The following is a 26,725-nucleotide window of genomic DNA, read 5'->3' on the forward strand; positions in this document are numbered from 1 at the left end:
CTGCCGCGTTTTGAGTTCGCTGGAGTTTGGCCAGGGTAGATTCGGGGGCTCCCAGATAGACAGCATTGCTATAGTCTAGCCGGGCAAGGATCAAACCTTGAATCAAGAGTTTCCTAGATAGGGGCGGGAGTAGTGGGAGGATTTTACGGATGGAACGCATAAGTCCGAAGCAGGTGCCTGCTGTTTTGGCTGCCTGGGTCTTCATGGACAACTCCGGTTCAAGCCAGACTCCCAAGGTCTTGATTTCTGGTTTCGGGGAGGGCACCTCACCGAAAGCGTCTGGCCAGACCGAAGGTGGGATGGTGGACCATTTCTTGCCCATGAGCATGACTTCGGTTTTCGATCCGTTGACCTTCAATGATGACTCGCACATCCAGTGGTGGATTTCCTGGAGGCAGTTCAACAGATTGTCCGGGTGATTGTCAAGATGAGAGAGTGAGACGACCAGTTGCGTGTCGTCCGCATAGCTCACTATCTTGATTCTGAAAGGGGAGACAACATCCTCAAGGGGGGCCATATAAGCGTTGAACAAAGTAGGGCTTAATGACGACCCCTGGGGAACTCCACTAGTGAGGGGGAAAGGGGCTGAGCGGGAATTGCCGTCCCATACCTGGAAAGAGCGGCCTGATAGGAGAGATTCTATCCACGCAAGCGCCGTGTCCGCGAGTCCCGCCACGGCCAGCCGGTGGAGTAGGACACGGTGATTCACCGTGTCAAAGGCTGCACTGAGGTCCAGGAGGATCACTGCCACTGACCCTCCTGAATCCAGAATGCACCTAGCCTCCTCGATGACAGCGAGGAGGGCGGTGTCTGTACCGTGGCCAGGGCGGAACCCAGTTTGGGACCGACGTAGAAGGTTGTTTGATTCAAGGAACTGGGACAGTTGGACGTTTACCAGTTTCTCGGCTATTTTGCTGATCAGGTATCAGGTCATGCCTTCAGTGAACAACTTTTACCCGGAATTACTATTAGGAAAAATAGAAGAAAAAAAAGTCCTTCTTGGGGAATACTAAGACACTAGACAACTGAAACAATTTGTCAATGTAATGCTTTCTGTAACTCCATGGACATCCATCGCCCAAAAGCTTTCACAAAGACTCACCCGAACCCTCCGAAAACGACTCTAATTTACACCACTTTTCTAAATCTATTCCTGGCCCTGATATGCCTACCACACCCTCACAGCTTACTTCCCAAATTTCCTTATACCTTCCTCAAACAACTCTCCTCACCAAAATCAATCTCAAACTCTACTCGCTAACACGCAGTTAAACATTTTGCAGACTTCACCCAAAATCACTCTACCCATCATCCCACACAGCTGGCCCAATTCTCCGCCCCAAGACCAAACTCCAAAAATTGCAGAGCTTCCAAACACCACTCACCCCATCCCTCTGACCACTCATTGCAAACCTATGATGAAAGTTAAGCGCTGCTTCAGGAAAAGGCTGAGTCAGTCCGAGGCAGCAGTGGCAGAAAAAGGGGATGAGGCCATATATGTAAACAAAGTGAACAGCCAACACATGGACACACAAGCAATGTCTAAGGATTATTCATGCAACACTATGGGATAAGGCAATAGCACTCACCTGTGAGATGCTTGCTTGGTATTGGTGAAGCACAGCACCCGCGAGTACTTCAAGGTGTCTAGGAAATGCAGCAGAATCAGGGGCTTCACGTTAAGGTTGCAGGGCACATAGAATTGCTGTAAGAGACAGATATGAGCAAGTAGTGACTCGCTAGTGGTACCAGTAACACAAAAACACCCCATGCCCAGGCCACAAAAGGGGAAAAGCAACGTTAATAATGGTGGCGAAATGCTAATCTATAAATGACTAAATGCAATCAGTCTTTGAACATCATCACAGTGATAGAAGAAAAAACCATCTGCTGTTTGTTTTAAAAAATAATAATGGATTTGTATATATTTGCACGTGAGAACAATTAGTGACATATCAACATCAAGAAAAAGCAGAATGTATGGCTCTTATAAAAACACCATCAGTGGACACACTTCATACTGCAAGGTCAAATGCTCTGCAATTAAACCACTACACGTAGGCCTCAGTATCCAAAATCAAATATACTTTGAATATTGTGGCAGTGCGTGTGTGCTCATATACACAGCAAACAAGAATGCACAGAAAATGAAATAAAAACACAAAAAGTAGCCAATGCAAAGACTATCACAAAGTGACACAGAATTTAAACTTGTGGCGAGGAGAAGTAAAATTGAATATAGTGCTGCACCTCCTGATGTTAGTTGTAGTACGCCGTTTATGCTTGTTTTAATTTAACATGTTAAAGTTCCAGTATCCCTGGGCAGGTTACCTTCTGCTTTTGCTATTCCTATGGAGAAAGTTCTCCGAATAAATAAAGGGGACACCTTGGGAGCTCTTGAGTTGTACTGTGTAGCTCACCACATGCCTTAGATTATCATGGGTTCACCCTTCCTACTAAGGAGGTAAAGACCAGGTAAACAACATTTGAAATGTGTGGCAATCAGAAGCTTTTCTGCAATAATGAGGGGCTTTTTGAGAATTAGCATATTTAAAGACCAGGTAAACAACATTTGAAATGTGTGGCAATCAGAAGCTTTTCTGCAATAATGAGGGGCTTTTTGAGAATTAGCATATTTTATTGAAAAATACTATCTTTGTAAGCCTGAGGATCCGACTACACCTCATGCTTGAACATACAATGTACCCTCACCCTTGACCCTTGACTCAGCACACTCATCCACTCATTCATCCTCAGTTACCACCATCATCATCCTAGAAATGATGTTATCAACTGACCCAGTTCTCCTCAGCGATTCCCGATTCTCAAATGCAATGTTGCTGGTGCTTGTAGGAAGCTAGCTTTTTATGTAGTGTACCAAAATGGGGTACACTCAGCAGAAAGCCCAATGACCCTAATTGGCTTACAGGGCTCAAATTAATAATCCCTAATGCTCTGTTTTGTTGCAGTGTGGACGAGCAGAGTGTTGTATTAAGCAAGTCAATAAATGAGACACACACTCAAGAAGAAACTTAAGACAAATTTAGAAAAAGAATATGTATTTTAATATATTTTTAACATAAAAGAACTTCGTAATCGAGTAAGTACTTTGAGTTATCAGTTTTTTTTACGATTAAGCAAAAAATGTCACACAAATGTGTTTTTACGCGGGAATGCTTTCCTACGGAGAAAGAAACCTATACTGCATATAAGTATTTGCAATCGTATTTTGTGGCTCCCCTTTAGGACTTAAGGTGCTAGGGAGTTTAAATCACAAGATCCACCAGCAGTTGCGGTTTACCTGCCCTGGAGTGTCCGGTTGCAGATGCTGGAAGCCTTGGGCTACACAGTTGACAAGAAAGGGGGTAGGGGCACCGAGAGGGAGACTTGGGGACAAGTCTGGGAGCTCAGTTCGTGAGGGTCCTGGGAGTAATGGGGGGGGCACAATATGTGTTTGTGCAGAGGATTTTGGTCAGGTGTTCCTGTGCGACGGCGCTCACGGTTCTCAGTCAGACCTGCAGAGGGGGACATAACAGCACAGCTGGGCCACTCTCAGTGCTGGCCTCTGTGATGCGGGTTTCCCTCATCGCTGTTGTAGTGTTGGAGTCTGGATTGGCCTTCAAACAAGCTTTGGTTGCTGCAAAGGGTCCGGTACCCAGGATATTGCTGCAGGATGGCTCCTAGGGGTTCTGACATATTCAAACTTGGTGAGGAGATGGATTTGACTTTCTGGAGCACTGTGACCTCCATATGTGTGGCTGCTACATCAGTGGACCCAGTGGTCAGCAGAACAGTAGCCCAGACATTGCAGTTGGTGGTTGCAGGGAAGTGGCTCCAGTTCTAGGGAGATGCTGGCTGGTTGGCGAAGTACTGGCAACCCTAGGAGGCTTTGAGGATGCACATCTGCAGGATGATTCAGATTGTCGTAATTGTCAGGCTAAGAGCAGGGACGCAGGGTGTGGGGCCAAAGTCCACCAGTAGTCCAAAGTTCTTGCTTCTTCTGCTCTTCTTCGTCCTTCTTTAATCAGGCGAATCTACTGAACTTAGGGTCGTTAAGGAAGTGATGAGTAGTAGCCAATGGGCTACTAACCTTTGGGGTCACTATGCCCTCTATATGACAACTTCCTGTGGGAGTCGGCATAATCCTGTCCCAGAGTTCCTAATAGCACCAAAAACAAGATGGTGGAATCCTTTCGTGGAGCACATCATGCAGCCCACCTTAGAGGGTGTGAGTGCCCTGGTAGCGGAGCAGGCCTTCATGAATAGGTAATTTCCCAGGGGGTGGTATCTCCCAGGTCAGAGGGAAACCGGAGTTGCATATCAAAGGCAGCAGGGTCTTTGAAGCCCTTGGCCTTGATATACTAAATCCCTCAGACTGATTTGCATATGGCTGGGTTCAAACTGGGGTGGTGTGGTGAGCAAAAGAATGATGGATTAAACCAAGATACTTGTGACTGGGGGTGAATGTTTGCATTGTCCAGCATTCCGTCCATCAACTGTTTCTTATGCTAAATCCCTAGCCACCTTGCTAGAGCAGGCATTATTTCTGGCCTCTGCCACCTGAGATCAGCAGGGGGTGGACCTAAAAGTCACACTTTCGTCAAGGTATCTCACCTACGGATCAGGATGCCGGACGACCGAGGAACAATAGGTATCCGTGGGCGAGTTACCTTGATGAAAATGTGACTATAGAGTCCACCACCAGCCGATCTCAGGTGGCAAATCGCCACAACCGCAGAACATACAACTGCGACATGGTGTCAATATAGTGGGTTGTAAGTACAATCTATACCCCAGCTGCATGTCTTAGCGTGCATGCATGCATTTACCGGTATTGAAGAAATCCATTTGACCCTTTTGGGTACATCAGTACATGGCTGAAACAGGTAGACCAACCACAGGATAAAAAGTATCAGAGTAATATCGTTCACATATACGCCACCTCTTTTAACATTGACCAATACACTCAATTATTAAATTGAGTTTAGAAACACGAGAGTAATGAGCCAATTTTAAATCACACCTCACTCGAGCACTTTTCGCTCACAATCTCACCCCAAAGAAAACAAGCATTTACAATGCAACGGTCTCGCCTTTGCCAAAGTTAGCGCTATTGGCATTGTAAATGACAAAATTGTTATTTATGTGTTGGTTTTGAAAACAGATAAATAAATGGCATTGTCATTTACAATGTCAATAGCGTAATCTCTCGCAAATGCGAGACCTATTGCATTTGCACACACACCCACACAGAGCCACACACACAGAGCCACGCACACACACAGAGCCACACACACACACACAGAGCCACACACACACAGAGCAACACACCCACACAGAGCAACACACCCACACAAAGCCACACACACACACAGAGCCACACACACACACACAGAGAGCCACACACACACACAGAGAGCCACACACACACACAGAGAGCCACACACACACAGCCCCCCCAAACACACACAGAGCCCCCCCACAAACAGAGCCCCCCACACACACAGAGCTCCCCCCCACACACACAGAGCCCCCCCCCACACACACAGAGCCCCCCCACACACACACAGAGCCCCCCACGCGCGCACACACAGAGCCCCACACACAGAGAGCCCCCACACACACACACAGCCCCCCACACACACACAGAGAGCCCCCCACACACACAGCCCCCCCACACACAGAGAGCCTCCACACAGAGAGTCACACACACACACACACACACACAGAGAGCCCCCCACACACAGAGAGCCCCCCAACACAGAGCGCCCCCCCACACACACAGAGAGCCCCCCACACACAGAGAGCCCCACACATACACAGACAGCCCCCCCCACACACACAGAGCCACACACACACACACACACAGAGCCCCACACACACACAGAGCCCCACACACACACAGAGCCCCACACACACACAGAGCCCCACACACACTGCCCACCCTGCACACTCACACACTGCTCACCCAACGCACTCACACACTGCTCACCCTGCGCACTCACACACTGCTCACCCTGCGCACTCACACACTGCTCACCCTGCACATTCACACACTGTTCACCCTGCACACTCACACACTGTTCACCCTGCACACTCACACACTGTTCACCTTGCACACACACACACTGTTCACCCTGCACACTCACACACTGTTCACCCTGCACACTCACACACTGTTCACCCTGCACACTCACACACTGTTCACCCTGCACACTCACACACTGTTCACCCTGCACACTCACACACTGCTCACCCTACACACTGCTCAACCTAAACACACACAGCTCACCCTGCACACTCACACACTGCTCACCCTGCACACTCACACACTGCTCACCCTACACACTCACACACTGCTCACCCTGCACACTCACACACTGTTCACCCTGCACACTCACACACTGTTCACCCTGCACACTCACACACTGCTCACCCTGCACACTCACACCCTGCACACTCACACACTGCTCACCCTGCACACTCACACACTGCTCACCCTATGTAATGCGAAAAGACCTAGCTCTGCCCTTTGGCCTGTGTTGTAATCGTACAGTAGGTTGTAAGTAGTTGCGCTTGATTGGTTGGGGCGTCCCCTACTTGCTGCTCCCCTCACAGAAGGCCAGCTGCCTCAATGAAGCTCCCAAGACACGTGTTCAGCTGTTCTTTCTTTTAGCTCCTGTGTGTCAGTGCACCGTGTAAGCGTAAAAGCATACCCTGCTCTCTCTGGAACTCTCACTCTGCAGTAACTCTTCACTCTGCAGTCGCAGTAGCTCTGCAGTCGGTACTGAAGTCGCAGTCGCTCTGCAGTCGCTCTGCAGTCGCAGTCGTTCTGTAGTCGCAGTCGCTCTGTGTAGGAGAGTAGGGTCTGCAATCCTATGATCACCCAGATTTTTGCTTTTTGCTGCACTGGTTTACGACTTTCCCTGGCTGTGGGCCTGCTAATCAGACCCACAGCCTAGCTGTTCTCTCTATCCAAATTGTACTCAGGTACTGAATTGGCGCTGGGCCCTCTCCAAGTCCCTGTACCCAGGGCTGAGGTGCACCCAGAAGTCTCCCAGGGGCTGAAGCATGTATTATGCCACCCCTGGATTGACTAACTAAAACTGACACAACTGGCTGCACGACAGCTGGGGCAAGGTGGTGTACTCACCCTTTGCTTTAGATATAGTATACCTATATCTAACCCTAAAAATGGACACACAGATCTCCTATCAGTCACTCCTATAGCAGGCCTTAACAATCCTGAAGGCAGAGTGCTTGGAATCGTGTGAGATGGTGCTCTAGCATGAGCTGAGCCTGTCTGCGGCTTTCGGGATCCATCCCTTAGCCGTTTCCATGATATCGCATACCATATACTCTTAAGTGCATTATAATCCTCGCGGTTATGTGCCAACTCTGGTATCGCTTTATCAAAACATGTCGAGTAAGGTGTCATACGAATTGGAATACTAACCCCTCGCCAATTCTGGCGACGGGGTTAGCATTCCACCCTTCTAGAGGGACACGACATGCCTGTAACCTATAACCCGGTTAAAAGTCAGACAGAGCCTTAGCATCCACAAAATGGATGCTGCCACCGAGACACAAGTCTGCCCTCCTGCTGCTGGGAGTCCTCCCAGAGCAGGAGATAAGGACAAAGGGTTTCCTGCCAGGGGCGGTGCCAGCACCGTCCCAGACAGGGTTTTGTGTATTGTAGGTAGGCAGGGCTTTAGAGGAAGGTGACTGCACGTGGCACCCCGGTGCTCACTGTGCATAGGCTGGCTGGAACCAGTTCCAGGGTCACTCCAGACCCTGTGCTGGGGAAAAGCCCGCCAAGGAAGTGGGTGTAACCACCCCCCTCCTGGTCCCACCCATAGGGCAGGACCTAGTCGCGTGCCAGCCCCTTTTTACAGGATAAAGGTAGAGACTGGCCCCCTTCCAAATCAGATCATCTTTGAATCCTGAAACTACTTTCCACGAAAGGAACTCAAGACTTCTTCCTAAGATTTCTCCCTTGTGACTAAGGAGTAGTCACCCTGCATCCGCAGGCACCATCTAAGGACACTGCGGTCTGCTGCAAGTCTCTCCTCCGGATCAAGACTGCCCAGCTCGACGAGAACCGGCTTCCCTGGCACCTCTGACCTCTACCTGCATCATCAGTCACGCTGAGATTCGTGGGTGTGACGAGACCTCGAGGGACCGGCCATCTTCAAGACTGCACGACTTCTTTCCAGCAAGCCCGCCGAGTAATTTACTGGTGAGTGCTTTGGGGTCCGAGAAGCCCCGACTCTGAGCAGCTCCAGCTCCGAAGTGCAGCCCCCCAGCATCTCCACGATCTGCGTGGGGCCCTTCTGCTTTCCGCCGCTCACCGCGTTGTTTGGCTACTAGCCCGTTGGCTTGTGGCCTTCCTGACGACGCCCGACGACATTTCTGCTGCTGGTCTGGTTGCTCCAGACTGGCCCTTGCTCCCTTCCCGAAGAGGAGCACCCTGGACCCTCCTGGTCCACTCAAGACGCCATTTTGAGTCCACCGCGTGGGCTTGAATTAGCCAAGGCTTGTTGCCCAATCCTGGGTAACTTCGACGCCAACGACTTCATCCTTCATGGGACAGCTCGCACCTCCATCCTGGTCGCCGACAACGCCTCCTGGTCCGAGAGACTGCAGAGCCCAGCAGCGCCCACTCACCTGACTGCGGTGACCTCGCCCGGTGCCATCCTGGTGCCCACTTAATCACTGGCTAGTGATTCAAGAACTTGGTCCCCTCTGCTTTCAGGTTTCTTCTTCCTTGATCCAGGCTTGGATCCATCGAACTTTCCTTCACTGGTCGCCTGCCAGCAACTTCTTCCTTCCAGGCTCCCGGTCCGGCAACGAGATCCCCGACGTCTTTTCAGACCTATGCAGCTGCAGCCCCTGGGCTAGGTAACTTCGGCACTCCGGTGTCCCAGCATAGCCTCACTATCCAAGGGTCAGGATCCACTGTCATTTTCTTCCTACCAGGTCGGGTTCGCCCGTGAACACTAACTTTGCCTTTACTAGCCTCCATAGACTTTGTCCCGCATCCCGCGTGAGAGTGCACACTCTGCACCCGAGTCCCCTGGGCCTCCTAGTAGTAATCTAACGATTCCCTAGTCCAGTCCTAGCGGTTCCAAAGCCTATTAGAACTGTTACTTACCTGCTAGTAATTCGCATTCCACTTTTAGTGTATATGGTTTTTCGTGCCCCTCGGGCATTTGTGTAACGTGCTAACTTAAAAGTATTTTCGTAAGAGTTTTGTTGTGTGCCTAGCACCCTGTCCTCATAAAGAGTACAGGGTTGTTGTGATTCTAATAAATACATTGTTTATTTTCATAACACTTGTGTGGTGTCCTTTCACTGGGTGTTCAAGGGGTAATGTGATGGTAAAACAGCTGGCTTAACACGCCCTCTAGAGTCTTAGCCTTAGACTGCTCGTATCCATGCTACTAGGATAGCTGGTCTATAAGGTTGACTTACAACCAATCATCAATAAGGGTTGTTTGGACTGATATATAGTGATCACTAGAATAGTGAGCACTGCACATCAGGCCAACTTCTCACATTGGTGAGCAGCGGTTGGGATTTGAGCTTGCTGTTGTTTTACCACACATGCCCTAAGAATATCTTGTGAAAGATCACATAAGTACTAAAGGTACATATAACTTAGCTTAGAATACTCTGAGTTCTACTGAACCAGCTGTTGTAGCTCCTAGGGCCTAGCACACCCTAAACTACAACTCTAGCAAGGGATCAGTAGGCAAACATATAGTGTAGGTAAGTGCACCACTTACACCTCACTAGAAAAGCATGTCGACTCAGGGGGACTCTACTGAGACTCCCCTGGTCAGTGTTGACCCTCCACAGGTCACTTCAAGATATGCAGCTCTCAATTTTCAGGAGATGAGACAAATCTGTGTCTCCAGGAAACTGAAGCAGGGGTCTAACCCCACCCTTCCCTTTCTGATAGGTCTCTTAGAGACATATGATGCCAGAAAGCTCTCTCAGTTACATGAGAGTATGCCAGCCTTAGAGGGAACCTCTGGGGATCCAGACCTCCCCAACACTGATTCAGCAGTTGAGGAGGGGGATCAGGAGGTACTCTCTGGGGATGAGGTAGACAAAGGTCTTGAGGTAGTCAGAAGGCTAACCAGGACCAACTTAGACTTACTTGGGCTAGGATCTGGGGGCCCCCCAGTACTAACCCGAAGTGGGCCTAACCTTGGAGTTAGGAGAGATAGATCTCTTTCTAGGGACTCCAATAGATCTCTGCACTCTAATGCCTCTTCTCAGGGGAGAAGGAATCCTCCACAGAGGAGATTTACTTCCCCTCAGAGAAGGGAGCATGAGGCTAGGATGAGACAAGCTGAACTGAGGATTGAAAGGGAAGAAATTGCCCTGGCCAAAGAGAAGCTTGCCCTGGCAAGAGAGCAGCAGATGAGTGGGCTAGCTCCCACTGGTGGCAGCAATCTCCCAAGAGATAGAGAGAAGGGTTTAGATACTAAACACCTGACTAAAATAGTGCCCCCCTTTAAGCAAGGGGATGACATCCAGAAATGGATGGCTGCTCTGGAGAGGGCCTGCACTGTGCAGAACATTCCCCAGAGTCAGTGGGCAGCTATACTGTGGCTCTCCTTTGATGGTAAAGGTAGAGATAAGCTCCTCACTACAAGAGTGGAGGATGCTAACAATTACCAGGTCCTGAAGAATACACTGGTTGATGGGTTTGGTTTAACCACTGAGCAGTACAGGTTGCTGTTCAGAGACACCCAGAAAACTCAGTCTCAGGACTGGTCTGATTTTGTGGATTGTGCCACTAAGGCTTTGGAGGGCTGGTTGCTGGGTAGCAAGGTTACAGATTACACAGGATTGTATAATCTAATGATGAGAGAACAAATTTTGAACAATTGTCAGAACCAGTTGCTGCACCAGCACCTTGTTGATTCAGATCTGACCTCTCCCCAAGAATTGGGAAAGAAGGCAGACAAATGGGTCAGGACAAGGATCAAGCAGAACCAGAACCAGAACCAGGGTGGTCAGAAGAAAGCAGACCAGAAGGGTAATGTTAAGAATGAGCAAAATGACCAGAAGTCTTCACCAGGTCCCCAACAAACCAAGGAGGGTGGGGGTCAGGCTTCCCAGAAGAAGAAGACTCAAGAAGGCCAGTCAAAAAGGTGGTGCCAGTACTGCAAAAGTAAATCTCACTGGTTTAGTGAGTGCACCAAAAGAGGAGGAGGACAAACTCCTACCACTACAGCTCCTAAAGCAACTGCACCCCCTAGTACAGTCAGTAGTGGTAGTGTCACTCCCAAGGCATTAGTTGGGTTAACCTTGGGTACTGAGTGGTCTGACAACTTAGTTGGCACACTCACTCAGGCTGTCCTTGTCTGTACAGGGGATGTGGATATGTCCCCTGAAATAAGTCCCAATACTTTGGGCAAATACAGGCAGACACCTTTGATTAATGGCAAAATGGCTCAGGCCTATAGGGACACTTGTGCCAGTGTCACCATGGTGACACCTAACTTTGTGGACCCGGGACAGATCATGCCAGGTACTGATTTCCTGGTGACCAATGCCAGCAATGTCACTACTAGTCATAGTGTGGCAATTGTAGCTTTCTCCTGGGGTGGAGTGAAGGGACAAAAGAAAGTTGTAGTCAGTTCAGACCTCCCAGTTGATTGTTTGTTGGGCAATGATTTGGAGTCATCACAATGGTCAGAAGTGGAGCAGAGGACTCACATGGAGATGTTAGGCTTGCCAGCACATGTGCTTGCTGTGACTAGGTCACAGGCCAGAAGATGCCCCACTGAACAGGTGCTGGATCCTGAAATTATGGACCAGACACCTCCCAAGAAGAAGAGCAGTAAGGGTAAGGCTTTGCCTTCCCCCTTGCCCCAGGTTGAGGATCAAGTCTCTGAGGAGGCTGATCTAGAAGAGCTGAGGGAAACTGAGCCTAAAGAGCTTGAACTTGATCAAGTTGAGTTTCTGGGCTCAGGGGGACCCTCCAGAGCAGACCTGGGGAAGGAACAGTTGAGCTGCCCTTCCCTTGAACCCCTCAGACAGCAGGCTGCTGCTGAGGCTGCAGGGAATGCCACAGGTGCCCACAGGGTATACTGGGAAGATGGACTCCTGTACTCTGAGTCAAGAGACCCCAAGCCTGGTGCAACCAGGAGGCTGGTCATCCCCTTGTCTCTGAGAGGTTTCCTTCTCACCTTGGCCCATGAGATTCCCCTTGCAGGTCATTTAGGTCAGACAAAGACTTGGGACAGGCTTGTCTCACACTTTCACTGGCCACATATGAATGAGAATACCAAGGAGTTTTGTCGCTCATGTGTCACTTGCCAAGCCAGTGGTAAGTCAGGTGGCACAACAAAGGCCCCCCTCATACCACTACCTGTGGTGGGGGTTCCCTTTGAAAGAGTGGGGATTGACATTGTTGGTCCAATGGAACCCCAGACAGCATCAGGACACAAGTTTATACTGGTGGTGGTGGACCATGCCACCAGGTATCCTGAGGCTATTCCCCTTAGGACCACTACAGCCCCTGTAGTGGCAAGAGCCCTAGTTGGAGTGTTCTCCAGAGTGGGTTTCCCTAAGGAGGTCGTTTCTGACAGAGGTACAAACTTCATGTCAGGATATCTGACTGCCATGTGGAAAGAGTGTGGTGTGAACTACAAGTTCACCACACCCTATCATCCACAATGCAATGGGCTTGTTGAGAGATTCAACAGGACCCTGAAAGGGATGATTCATGGACTACCTGAACCTCTTAGGAGAAGATGGGATGTTCTGATCCCCTGCCTCTTGTTTGCTTACAGAGAGGTCCCACAGAAGGGGGTTGGCTACAGCCCTTTTGAGCTTCTGTATGGGCATCCTGTAAGGGGACCCCTGTGTTTGGTGAAGGAAGGATGGGAGAGACCTCTCAAAAAGCCTGCAACCAACATAGTGGACTATGTACTTGGTCTCCGCTCCAGGATGGCTGAGTACATGGAAAAGGCATCTAAAAACCTTGAGGCCAGCCAGGAACTTCAAAAAGCTTGGCATGACCAAAAGGCTGTACTGACTGTGTACCAGCCAGGACAGAAGGTGTGGGTGCTGGAGCCAGTGGCCCCAGCAGCTCTGAAAGACAAATGGTCTGGGCCCCACACCATCATTGAGCAAAAGGGAGAGGTTACCTACTTGGTGGACCTTGGAACTCCCAGGAGCCCTCTCAGAGTGCTCCATGTTAACAGGCTCAAGGCATATGTTGACAGGAAGGACATGAGCTTGCTCATGGCCACAGATGAGGGACAGGAGGAAGAGAGTGACCCTCTCCCAGACCTGCTCACTCAGAATCCTGATGATGGGTCAGTTGATGGTGTTGTCTTTTGTGGCAGCCTCACTGAACATCAGCAACAGGATTGCAGGCAAGTCCTGCAATCCTTTCGACATATGTTCTCTCTGACACCCAGCCAAACTGATTGGTGTACCCATGATGTTGACACTGGAGACAGTCTGCCTGTCAAGAGTAAAATCTACAGACAGCCTGATCATGTTAGAGACTGCATAAAAACTGAAGTGCAGAAAATGTTGGAACTGGGAGTCATTGAGCCCTCAGATAGCCCTTGGGCTAGCCCAGTAGTTCTAGTGCCAAAGCCTCACACCCAGGGTGGTAAGAGAGAGATGAGGTTTTGCGTAGACTACAGAGGCCTCAATGCCGTCACTAAGACTGATGCCCACCCAATACCAAGAGCAGATGAGCTTATAGATAGATTGGCTTCTGCCAACTTCTTAAGCACATTTGATTTGACAGCTGGGTATTGGCAAATCAGGTTAGCTGAGGAAGCCAAACCTAAGACAGCATTTTCTACCCCTGGAGGGCATTATCAATTTGTGGTAATGCCCTTTGGACTGAAAAATGCACCTGCCACCTTCCAAAGGTTGGTGAATCAAGTCCTCACTGGGCTGGATGACTTCTGTGCAGCTTATCTTGACGATATTGCTGTCTTTAGCTCCACCTGGGAGGATCACCTGGTCCACCTGAGGAAAGTGTTAGAGGCCCTGCAAAAGGCAGGCCTCACTATCAAGGCCACAAAGTGCCAGATAGGGCAGTCACAGGTTGTATACCTGGGCCACCTTGTAGGTGGAGGCCAGGTTCAGCCACTGGAGAGTAAGATACAGGCCATCAAGGACTGGACTCCTCCCATCACCCAGACTCAGGTTCGAGCTTTCTTGGGCCTGACTGGGTACTATAGGAAGTTTGTCAGAAATTATGGGTCCATAGTGACCCCCCTTAATGACCTGACAAGCAAGAAGATGCCAAAGAAAGTTCAGTGGACAGCAAGCTGTCAGAAAGCATTCAATGACCTAAAGCAGGCCATGTGCACAGCACCTATCCTCAAGAGTCCAGATTACTCCAAGCCATTCATTGTCCAAACAGATGCTTCTGAGTTGGGTGTGGGAGCTGTTCTGTCTCAACTGAATTTTGATGGTAATGATCAGCCTATTGCTTTCATTAGTAGAAGGTTGACACCCAGAGAGAAAAATTGGTCAGCTATTGAGAGGGAGGCCTTTGCTGTGGTCTGGGCCCTGAAGAAGCTGAGGGCCTACTTGTTTGGCACTCACTTCACCATTCAGACAGACCATAAGCCCCTCTTGTGGCTAAATCAGATGAAGGGTGAAAACCCCAAACTGCTTAGGTGGTCCATTTCCCTACAGGGGATGGATTTTACAGTGGAGCATAGACCTGGGACTGATCACAGCAATGCTGATGGGCTCTCCAGGTATTTCCACTTAGAGCAAGAAGACTCACCTGGTCAAGGTTAGTTTATTGTCCCAAAGTTTGGGGGGGGGTCATGTAGGAGAGTAGGGTCTGCAATCCTATGATCACCCAGATTTTTGCTTTTTGCTGCACTGGTTTACGACTTTCCCTGGCTGTGGGCCTGCTAATCAGACCCACAGCCTAGCTGTTCTCTCTATCCAAATTGTACTCAGGTACTGAATTGGCGCTGGGCCCTCTCCAAGTCCCTGTACCCAGGGCTGAGGTGCACCCAGAAGTCTCCCAGGGGCTGAAGCATGTATTATGCCACCCCTGGATTGACTAACTAAAACTGACACAACTGGCTGCACGACAGCTGGGGCAAGGTGGTGTACTCACCCTTTGCTTTAGATATAGTATACCTATATCTAACCCTAAAAATGGACACACAGATCTCCTATCAGTCACTCCTATAGCAGGCCTTAACAATCCTGAAGGCAGAGTGCTTGGAATCGTGTGAGATGGTGCTCTAGCATGAGCTGAGCCTGTCTGCGGCTTTCGGGACCCATCCCTTAGCCGTTTCCATGATATCGCATACCATATACTCTTAAGTGCATTATAATCCTCGCGGTTATGTGCCAACTCTGGTATCGCTTTATCAAAACATGTCGAGTAAGGTGTCATACGAATTGGAATACTAACCCCTCGCCAATTCTGGCGACGGGGTTAGCATTCCACCCTTCTAGAGGGACACGACATGCCTGTAACCTATAACCCGGTTAAAAGTCAGACAGAGCCTTAGCATCCACAAAATGGATGCTGCCACCGAGACACAAGTCTGCCCTCCTGCTGCTGGGAGTCCTCCCAGAGCAGGAGATAAGGACAAAGGGTTTCCTGCCAGGGGCGGTGCCAGCACCGTCCCAGACAGGGTTTTGTGTATTGTAGGTAGGCAGGGCTTTAGAGGAAGGTGACTGCACGTGGCACCCCGGTGCTCACTGTGCATAGGCTGGCTGGAACCAGTTCCAGGGTCACTCCAGACCCTGTGCTGGGGAAAAGCCCGCCAAGGAAGTGGGTGTAACCACCCCCCTCCTGGTCCCACCCATAGGGCAGGACCTAGTCGCGTGCCAGCCCCTTTTTACAGGATAAAGGTAGAGACTGGCCCCCTTCCAAATCAGATCATCTTTGAATCCTGAAACTACTTTCCACGAAAGGAACTCAAGACTTCTTCCTAAGATTTCTCCCTTGTGACTAAGGAGTAGTCACCCTGCATCCGCAGGCACCATCTAAGGACACTGCGGTCTGCTGCAAGTCTCTCCTCCGGATCAAGACTGCCCAGCTCGACGAGAACCGGCTTCCCTGGCACCTCTGACCTCTACCTGCATCATCAGTCACGCTGAGATTCGTGGGTGTGACGAGACCTCGAGGGACCGGCCATCTTCAAGACTGCACGACTTCTTTCCAGCAAGCCCGCCGAGTAATTTACTGGTGAGTGCTTTGGGGTCCGAGAAGCCCCGACTCTGAGCAGCTCCAGCTCCGAAGTGCAGCCCCCCAGCATCTCCACGATCTGCGTGGGGCCCTTCTGCTTTCCGCCGCTCACCGCGTTGTTTGGCTACTAGCCCGTTGGCTTGTGGCCTTCCTGACGACGCCCGACGACATTTCTGCTGCTGGTCTGGTTGCTCCAGACTGGCCCTTGCTCCCTTCCCGAAGAGGAGCACCCTGGACCCTCCTGGTCCACCCAAGACGCCATTTTGAGTCCACCGCGTGGGCTTGAATTAGCCAAGGCTTGTTGCCCAATCCTGGGTAACTTCGACGCCAACGACTTCATCCTTCATGGGACAGCTCGCACCTCCATCCTGGTCGCCGACAACGCCTCCTGGTCCGAGAGACTGCAGAGCCCAGCAGCGCCCACTCACCTGACTGCGGTGACCTCGCCCGGTGCCATCCTGGTGCCCACTTAATCACTGGCTAGTGATTCAAGAACTTGGTCCCCTCTGCTTTCAGGTTTCTTCTTCCTTGATCCAGGCTTGGATCCATCGAACTTTCCTTCACTGGTCGCCTGCCAGCAACTTCTTCCTTCCAGGCTCCCGGTCCGGCAACGAGATCCCCGACGTCTTTTCAGACCTATGCAGCTGCAGCCCCTGGGCTAGGTAACTTCGGCACTCCGGTGTCCCAGCATAGCCTCACTATCCAAGGGTCAGGATCCACTGTCATTTTCTTCCTACCAGGTCGGGTTCGCCCGTGAACACTAACTTTGCCTTTACTAGCCTCCATAGACTTTGTCCCGCATCCCGCGTGAGAGTGCACACTCTGCACCCGAGTCCCCTGGGCCTCCTAGTAGTAATCTAACGATTCCCTAGTCCAGTCCTAGCGGTTCCAAAGCCTATTAGAACTGTTACTTACCTGCTAGTAATTCGCATTCCACTTTTAGTGTATATGGTTTTTCGTGCCCCTCGGGCATTTGTGTAACGTGCTAACTTAAAAGTATTTTCGTAAGAGTTTTGTTGTGTGCCTAGCACCCTGTCCTCATAAAGAGTACAGGGTTGTTGTGATTCTAATAAATACATTGTTTATTTTCATAACACTTGTGTGGTGTCCTTTCACTGGGTGTTCAAGGGGTAATGTGATGGTAAAACAGCTGGCTTAACACGCCCTCTAGAGTCTTAGCCTTAGACTGCTCGTATCCATGCTACTAGGATAGCTGGTCTATAAGGTTGACTTACAACCAATCATCAATAAGGGTTGTTTGGACTGATATATAGTGATCACTAGAATAGTGAGCACTGCACATCAGGCCAACTTCTCACACTCTGCAGTCGTAGTCGCTCTGCAGTCGCTCTGCAGTCGCACTCGCTCTGCAGTCGCACTCGCTCTGCAGTCGCAGGCGCTCTGCAGTCGCTCTGCAGTCGCAGTTGCTCTGCAGTCGCAGTCGCTCTGCAGTCGCAGTCGCTCTGCAGTCGCAGTCGCTCTGCAGTCGCTGGCGCTCTGCAGTCGCTGGCGCTCTGCAGTCGCAGGCGCTCTGCAGTCGCAGGCGCTCTGCAGTCGCAGGCGCTCTGCAGTCGCAGTCGCTCTGCAGTCGCTGGCGCTCTGCAGTCGCTGGCGCTCTGCAGTCGCTGGCGCTCTGCAGTCGCTGGCGCTCTGCAGTCGCTGGCGCTCTGCAGTCGCTGGCGCTCTGCAGTCGCTCGCGCTCTGCAGTCGCTGGCGCTCTGCAGTCGCTCGCGCTCTGCAGTCGCTCTGCAGTCGCTGGCGCTCTGCAGTCGCTGGCGCTCTGCAGTCGCTGGCGCTCTGCAGTCGCTGGCGCTCTGCAGTCGCTCGCGCTCTGCAGTCGCTCTGCAGTCCCAGTCGTTCTGCAGTCGCTCTGCAGTCGCAGTCGTTCTGCAGTCGCAGTCGCTCTGCAGTCGCAGTCTGTGAGAAGTTGGCCTGATGTGCAGTGCTCACTATTCTAGTGATCACTATATATCAGTCCAAACAACCCTTATTGATGATTGGTTGTAAGTCAACCTTATAGACCAGCTATCCTAGTAGCATGGATACGAGCAGTCTAAGGCTAAGATTCTAGAGGGCGTGTTAAGCCAGCTGTTTTACCATCACATTACCCCTTGAACACCCAGTGAAAGGACACCACACAAGTGTTATGAAAATAAACAATGTATTTATTAGAATCACAACAACCCTGTACTCTTTATGAGGACAGGGTGCTAGGCACACAACAAAACTCTTACGAAAATACTTAAGTTAGCACGTTATACACAAATGCCCGAGGGGCACGAAAAACCATATACTTTAAGAGTGGAATGCGAATTACTAGTAGGTAAGTAACAGTTCTAATAGGCTTTGGAATCGCTAGGACTGGACTAGGGAATCGTTAGATTACTACTAGGAGACCCAGGGGACTCGGGTGCAGAGTGTGCACTCTCACGCGGGATGCGGGACAAAGTCTATGGAGGCTAGTAAAGGCAAAGTTAGTGTTCACGGGCGAACCCGACCTGGTAGGAAGAAAACGACAGTGGATCCTGACCCTAGGATAGTGAGGCTATGCTGGGACACCGAAGTGCCGAAGTTACCTAGCCCAGGGGCTGCAGCTGCATAGGTCTGAAAAGACGTCGGGGATCTCGTTGCCGGACCAGGAGCCTGGAAGGAAGAAGTTGCTGGCAGGCGACCAGTGAAGAAAAGTTCGATGGATCCAAGCCTGGATCAAGGAAGAAGAAAACCTGAAAGCAGAGGGGACCAAGTTCTTAAATCACTAGCCAGTGATTAAGTGGGCACCAGGATGGCACCGGGCGAAGTCACCGCAGTCAGGTGAGTGGGCGCTGCTGGGCTCTGCAGCCTCTCGGACCAGGAGGCGTTGTCGGCGACCAGGATGGAGGTGCGAGCTGTCCCACGAAGGTTCTTGCTGTCGACGTCGCTGGACCCAGGATTGGGCAACAAGTCTTGGCAAATGCAAGGCCCACGCGGTGGACCTAAAATGGCGTCTTGAGTGGACCAGGAGGGTCCAGGGTACTTCTCCGATGGAGGGAAGCAAGGGCCAGTCTGGAGCAACCAGACCAGCAGCAGAAATGTCGTCGGGCGTCGTCAGGAAGGCCACAAGCCAACGGGCTAGTAGCCAAACAACGCGGTGAGCAGCAAAAAGCAGAAGGGCCCCACGCAGATCGTGGAGATGCTGGGGGGCTGCTCTTCGGTGCTGGAGCTGCTCAGGGTGGGGGCTTCTCGGACCCCAAAGCACTCACCAGGAATTCACTCGGCGGGCTTGCTGGAAAGAAGTCGTGCAGTCTTGAAGATGGCCGGTCCCTCGAGGTCTCGTCACACCCACGAATCTCAGCGTGACTGATGATGCAGGTAGAGGTCAGAGGTGCCAGGGAAGCCGGTTCTCGTCGAGCTGGGCAGTCGGATTCCGGAGGAAGGACTTGCAGCAGACCGCAGTGTTCTTAGATGGTGCCTGCGGATGCAGGGTGACTACTCCTTAGTCACAAGGGAGAAATCTTAGGAAGAAGTCTTGAGTTCCTTTCGCAGAAAGTAGTTTCAGGATTCAAAGATGATCTGATTTGGAAGGGGGCCAGTCTCTACCTTTATCCTGTAAAAAGGGGCTGGCACGCGACTAAGTCCTGCCCTATGGGTGGGACTAGGAGGGGGGTGGTTACACCCACTTCCTTGGCGGGCTTTTCCCCAGCACAGGGTCTGGAGTGACCCTGGAACTGGTTTCAGCCAGCCTATGCACAGTGAGCACCGGGGTGCCACGTGCAGTCACCTTCCTCTAAAGCCCTGCCTACCTACAATACACAAAACCCTGTCTGGGACGGTGCTGGCACCGCCCCTGGCAGGAAACCCTTTGTCCTTATCTCCTGCTCTGGGAGGACTCCCAGCAGCAGGAGGGCAGACTTGTGTCTCGGTGGCAGCATCCATTTTGTGGATGCTAAGGCTCTGTCTGACTTTTAACCGGGTTATAGGTTACATGCATGTCGTGTCCCTCTAGAAGGGTGGAATGCTAACCCCGTCGCCAGAATTGGCGAGGGGTTAGTATTCCAATTCGTATGACACCTTACTCGACATGTTTTGATAAAGCGATACCAGAGTTGGCATTTAACCGCGAGGATTATAATGCACTTAAGAGTATATGGTATGCGATATCATGGAAACGGCTAAGGGATGGATCCCGAAAGCCGCAGACAGGCTCAGCTCATGCCAGAGCACCATCTCACACGATTCCAAGCACTCTGCCTTCAGGATTGTTAAGGCCTGCCATAGGAGTGACTGATAGGAGATCTGTGTGTCCATTTTAGGGTTAGATATAGGTATACTATATCTAAAGCAAAGGGTGAGTACACCACCTTGCCCCAGCTGTCGTGCAGCCAGTTGTGTCAGTTTTAGTTAGTCAATCCAGGGGTGGCATAATACATGCTTCAGCCCCTGGGAGACTTCTGGGTGCACCTCAGCCCTGGGTACAGGGACTTGGAGAGGGCCCAGTGCCAATTCAGTACCTGAGTACAATTTGGATAGAGAGAACAGCTAGGCTGTGGGTCTGATTAGCAGGCCCACAGCCAGGGAAAGTCGTAAACCAGTGCAGCAAAAAGCAAAAAATCTGGGTGATCATAGGATTGCAGACCCTACTCTCCTACATGACCCCCCCCCAAACTTTGGGACAATAAACTAACCTTGACCAGGTGAGTCTTCTTGCTCTAAGTGGAAATACCTGGAGAGCCCATCAGCATTGCTGTGATCAGTCCCAGGTCTATGCTCCACTGTAAAATCCATCCCCTGTAGGGAAATGGACCACCTAAGCAGTTTGGGGTTTTCACCCTTCATCTGATTTAGCCACAAGAGGGGCTTATGGTCTGTCTGAATGGTGAAGTGAGTGCCAAACAAGTAGGCCCTCAGCTTCTTCAGGTCCCAGACCACAGCAAAGGCCTCCCTCTCAATAGCTGACCAATTTTTCTCTCTGGGTGTCAACCTTCTACTAATGAAAGCAATAGGCTGATCATTACCATCAAAATTCAGTTGAGACAGAACAGCTCCCACACCCAACTCAGAAGCATCTGTTTGGACAATGAATGGCTTGGAGTAATCTGGACTCTTGAGGATAGGTGCTGTGCACATGGCCTGCTTTAGGTCATTGAATGCTTTCTGACAGCTTGCTGTCCACTGAACTTTCTTTGGCATCTTCTTGCTTGTCAGGTCATTAAGGGGGGTCACTATGGACCCATAATTTCTGACAAACTTCCTATAGTACCCAGTCAGGCCCAAGAAAGCTCGAACCTGAGTCTGGGTGATTGGAGGAGTCCAGTCCTTGATGGCCTGTATCTTACTCTCCAGTGGCTGAACCTGGCCTCCACCTACAAGGTGGCCCAGGTATACAACCTGTGACTGCCCTATCTGGCACTTTGTGGCCTTGATAGTGAGGCCTGCCTTTTGCAGGGCCTCTAACACTTTCCTCAGGTGGACCAGGTGATCCTCCCAGGTGGAGCTAAAGACAGCAATATCGTCAAGATAAGCTGCACAGAAGTCATCCAGCCCAGTGAGGACTTGATTCACCAACCTTTGGAAGGTGGCAGGTGCATTTTTCAGTCCAAAGGGCATTACCACAAATTGATAATGCCCTCCAGGGGTAGAAAATGCTGTCTTGGGTTTGGCTTCCTCAGCTAACCTGATTTGCCAATACCCAGCTGTCAAATCAAATGTGCTTAAGAAGTTGGCAGAAGCCAATCTATCTATAAGCTCATCTGCTCTTGGTATTGGGTGGGCATCAGTCTTAGTGACTGCATTGAGGCCTCTGTAGTCTACGCAAAACCTCATCTCTCTCTTACCACCCTGGGTGTGAGGCTTTGGCACTAGAACTACTGGGCTAGCCCAAGGGCTATCTGAGGGCTCAATGACTCCCAGTTCCAACATTTTCTGCACTTCAGTTTTGATGCAGTCTCTAACATGATCAGGCTGTCTGTAGATTTTACTCTTGACAGGCAGACTGTCTCCAGTGTCAACATCATGGGTACACCAATCAGTTTGGCTGGGTGTCAGAGAGAACATATGTCGAAAGGATTGCAGAACTTGCCTGCAATCCTGTTGCTGATGTTCAGTGAGGCTGCCACAAAAGACAACACCATCAACTGACCCATCATCAGGATTCTGAGTGAGCAGGTCTGGGAGAGGGTCACTCTCTTCCTCCTGTCCCTCATCTGTGGCCATGAGCAAGCTCATGTCCTTCCTGTCAACATATGCCTTGAGCCTGTTAACATGGAGCACTCTGAGAGGGCTCCTGGGAGTTCCAAGGTCCACCAAGTAGGTAACCTCTCCCTTTTGCTCAATGATGGTGTGGGGCCCAGACCATTTGTCTTTCAGAGCTGCTGGGGCCACTGGCTCCAGCACCCACACCTTCTGTCCTGGCTGGTACACAGTCAGTACAGCCTTTTGGTCATGCCAAGCTTTTTGAAGTTCCTGGCTGGCCTCAAGGTTTTTAGATGCCTTTTCCATATACTCAGCCATCCTGGAGCGGAGACCAAGTACATAGTCCACTATGTTGGTTGCAGGCTTTTTGAGAGGTCTCTCCCATCCTTCCTTCACCAAACACAGGGGTCCCCTTACAGGATGCCCATACAGAAGCTCAAAAGGGCTGTAGCCAACCCCCTTCTGTGGGACCTCTCTGTAAGCAAACAAGAGGCAGGGGATCAGGACATCCCATCTTCTCCTAAGAGGTTCAGGTAGTCCATGAATCATCCCTTTCAGGGTCCTGTTGAATCTCTCAACAAGCCCATTGCATTGTGGATGATAGGGTGTGGTGAACTTGTAGTTCACACCACACTCTTTCCACATGGCAGTCAGATATCCTGACATGAAGTTTGTACCTCTGTCAGAAACGACCTCCTTAGGGAAACCCACTCTGGAGAACACTCCAACTAGGGCTCTTGCCACTACAGGGGCTGTAGTGGTCCTAAGGGGAATAGCCTCAGGATACCTGGTGGCATGGTCCACCACCACCAGTATAAACTTGTGTCCTGATGCTGTCTGGGGTTCCATTGGACCAACAATGTCAATCCCCACTCTTTCAAAGGGAACCCCCACCACAGGTAGTGGTATGAGGGGGGCCTTTGTTGTGCCACCTGACTTACCACTGGCTTGGCAAGTGACACATGAGCGACAAAACTCCTTGGTATTCTCATTCATATGGGGCCAGTGAAAGTGTGAGACAAGCCTGTCCCAAGTCTTTGTCTGACCTAAATGACCTGCAAGGGGAATCTCATGGGCCAAGGTGAGAAGGAAACCTCTCAGAGACAAGGGGATGACCAGCCTCCTGGTTGCACCAGGCTTGGGGTCTCTTGACTCAGAGTACAGGAGTCCATCTTCCCAGTATACCCTGTGGGCACCTGTGGCATTCCCTGCAGCCTCAGCAGCAGCCTGCTGTCTGAGGGGTTCAAGGGAAGGGCAGCTCAACTGTTCCTTCCCCAGGTCTGCTCTGGAGGGTCCCCCTGAGCCCATAAACTCAACTTGATCAAGTTCAAGCTCTTTAGGCTCAGTTTCCCTCAGCTCTTCTAGATCAGCCTCCTCAGAGACTTGATCCTCAACCTGGGGCAAGGGGGAAGGCAAAGCCTTACCCTTACTGCTCTTCTTCTTGGGAGGTGTCTGGTCCATAGTTTCAGGATCCAGCACCTGTTCAGTGGGGCATCTTCTGGCCTGTGACCTAGTCACAGCAAGCACATGTGCTGGCAAGCCTAACATCTCCATGTGAGTCCTCTGCTCCACTTCTGACCATTGTGATGACTCCAAATCATTGCCCAACAAACAATCAACTGGGAGGTCTGAACTGACTACAACTTTCTTTTGTCCCTTCACTCCACCCCAGGAGAAAGCCACAATTGCCACACTATGACTAGTAGTGACATTGCTGGCATTGGTCACCAGGAAATCAGTACCTGGCATGATCTGTCCAGGGTCCACAAAGTTAGGTGTCACCATGGTGACACTGGCACAATTGTCCCTATAGGCCTGAGCCATCTTGCCATTAATCAAAGGTGTCTGCCTGTATTTGCCCAAAGTATTGGGACTTATTTCAGGGGACATATCCATATCCCCTGTACAGACAAGGACAGCCTGAGTGAGTGTGCCAACTAAGTTGTCAGACCCCTCAGTACCCAAGGTTTTTTTTTTTTTTTTTTTTTTTTTTTTTTTTTTTTTTGTAAATTTCTTTTTATTGTTGCAACATACGGATCATCAAGAAAAGCAGTGTGGCAACCCGGGGGGGCGTCAACATTCCGCAACCCCCGGTTATACGCAACTTTTTGAACATATTAGCATACAGCATGTATCATGATAAGATCATTTCGTGTTCCAACTGTTCACCCCAAACCCCCCCTCCCAACTTTCACACTGAACTTCCCCGGGCAACTGAGAGGCCTCTATCCGAGGTCCCCCTTCCCGCCCTTCACCCCCCCCCCCCCCCAAACAGCTCGTCCCCCATACCTCCCCCCAGCCCCCGGATCTCGTGTCTTCCACACCCCACATGGCAGAAGCCGCAAGCATTAGTTCGACTCATCCTCCGGGTCCTCCAGGTGCAACAGGTGCAAAACATTCGTACGTGAGACCACCTCTGTGGGCCATATCGTAACCCTCAATTTCCCCCCCCCCCCTCCACAGTGCATCCCCCTATTCGAGTCCGTGATAGTGCCTCCACTTGGCCCATATTTTACGAAATTTCCTCGGGCACCCCCTCGCTTTATACGTAACCCTCTCAGCTGCCATGTACATGTCTAGGCCTCGTCTCCAGTCATCCAGATTCGGCCGTCCAGGTGCCCCCCACATTCTAGCTATATCTCTCTTGGCGACCACCAGCGCCAACAACAGGAAGATAAGAGAGTATCGTGTGACATCCACCTCAGTCGACAAGCCCAGGAGTGCCAGCCTAGGTTCCCTGGGGACGTCAACCTCCAGAACTGCTGACAATTCTGTGAAGACCTCATTCCAGTACCCCCGAATCACGGAACAACCCCAAATAATATGGTAAAAATCACCCTGAGGATGTTGGCACCTCAGGCAGGCGGCATCAGCGGCCCTCCCCATCCGGAAGAGTCGTGTCCTATCAAAGTAGGCCCTGTGGAGAACCTTGAATTGGATGAGGCGAAGCCGTGATTTGATGGCCACCTCCCTAGGGTGCATGAGAATGAGTTCCCAATCCAGGGTTTCAAACGTGCCCACATCACCCTCCCATCTCTCCCTCAAGGCCTGTAGGTCACCTAGCATATTGTTTGTCAGTGTTTTGTAGATCATGGATACCGCCCCTCTGTGTATCCGTTCCTGGAGCAGGCGCCCCTCAAGTGGTGCATATTGGGGAATGTCAGTAAGGGAGATGTTCTGTGTGCCCCACGCATGTCGCAATTGCAGGTATCGGAAGTATTGTGTGTTATGAAGACCAAAGTCCTGTTGCAGTGCCTGGAAGGTCTTCAGCTCCCCCCTCGCCACGACATCCCCGATCGTAGAGATGCCAATGTCATCCCACTGTTTGAAACCCCTCAGTTTGTGGAGTTCGGTCAGCCAGCTGCAGGACCACAGGGGGGTTTGCCGGGTGGGTCTATGTTGCCATCCCATTTTCACCGTAGCTTTACGCCACGCCGTTAGGGTGATTCTAGTTGCCGGGAGAAGCCTACGACCCCCCTTACCCCCGTATAGGAAGTGTAGCACCGTCTTTGCGCCCCATTTGGATTTTTCTAGCGCATAGGTCGGGTGATCTGCGGTGGCATGTATCCACTCGTTGACCGGGGCCAGGTGTTCGGCCCAGTAGTAGGCCTCTAAGTTGGGTAGCGAGATGCCCCCGCTGTATTGGTGCCGCTGCAAAGTCGTCAGTGCCACTCTCGGTTGTTTCCCCAGCCACAGGAAGGAGCGGAGGTCAGCGTGTATTTTCGATGTAGTCGCAGCTGGCAGCGGGTAATATTCGTTTTGGAGGGCGTATAAGAATTTCGGTAAAAGGATCATTTTATACAGGGCGGCCCTGCCCAGGATGGTGAGTGGGAGTTGTCGCCATCGCTCCATTTCCGCCTTCGCGGCCACCAGGATCCTGTCAATGTTAGCAGTATAGGAACGACGGGCGTCTCGGGTGATGAAAACCCCCAGATATCGGAAGCCCTCTGTGGTGTGCAGGATCTGTTCGGGCAAGCACTCCCCTCTAGGGGCCCCCTGAGGATCGTAAATGACCGATTTGTGCCAGTTAATGGTATGGCCTGCCACTGCCCCGAAGTCTCCCAGCTCCTTAAATAGGGCAGGGATAGTCCTAGTCGGCTCCGTGATGTACAATAAAACGTCGTCAGCGTAGAGGGAGATTTTCTCCTGGTCCGCGTCCGACTCCCCCCAGTGAAACCCCCTCACGTCCCGGTTGTATCGAATGCGAATCGCCAGGATTTCAATCGTGAGGGTGAAAAGCAGTGGGGATAGCGGGCACCCCTGTCTTGCCTCAGTACCCAAGGTTAACCCAACTAATGCCTTGGGAGTGACACTACCACTACTGACTGTACTAGGGGG

At 51.0% G+C, this 26,725-nt stretch overlaps 1 protein-coding gene across 1 annotated transcript in view; it reads right to left on the reverse strand.

Annotated features, from left to right (window-relative positions):
* The window catches only part of DDX51 (DEAD-box helicase 51), a 151,691-nt gene that overhangs the window by 20,601 nt on the left and 104,365 nt on the right, over window positions 1-26,725 (reverse strand). The window contains exon 10 of the mRNA XM_078667806.1: window positions 1,590-1,705. Within this exon, the coding sequence (XP_078523932.1) occupies window positions 1,590-1,705 (116 nt within the window). The remainder of the gene's footprint in view (window positions 1-1,589; window positions 1,706-26,725) is intronic.

Source organism: Lissotriton helveticus, chromosome 11 (assembly GCF_964261635.1).
Source record: "Lissotriton helveticus chromosome 11, aLisHel1.1, whole genome shotgun sequence".
Taxonomy (NCBI): Eukaryota; Metazoa; Chordata; class Amphibia; order Caudata; family Salamandridae; genus Lissotriton; species Lissotriton helveticus.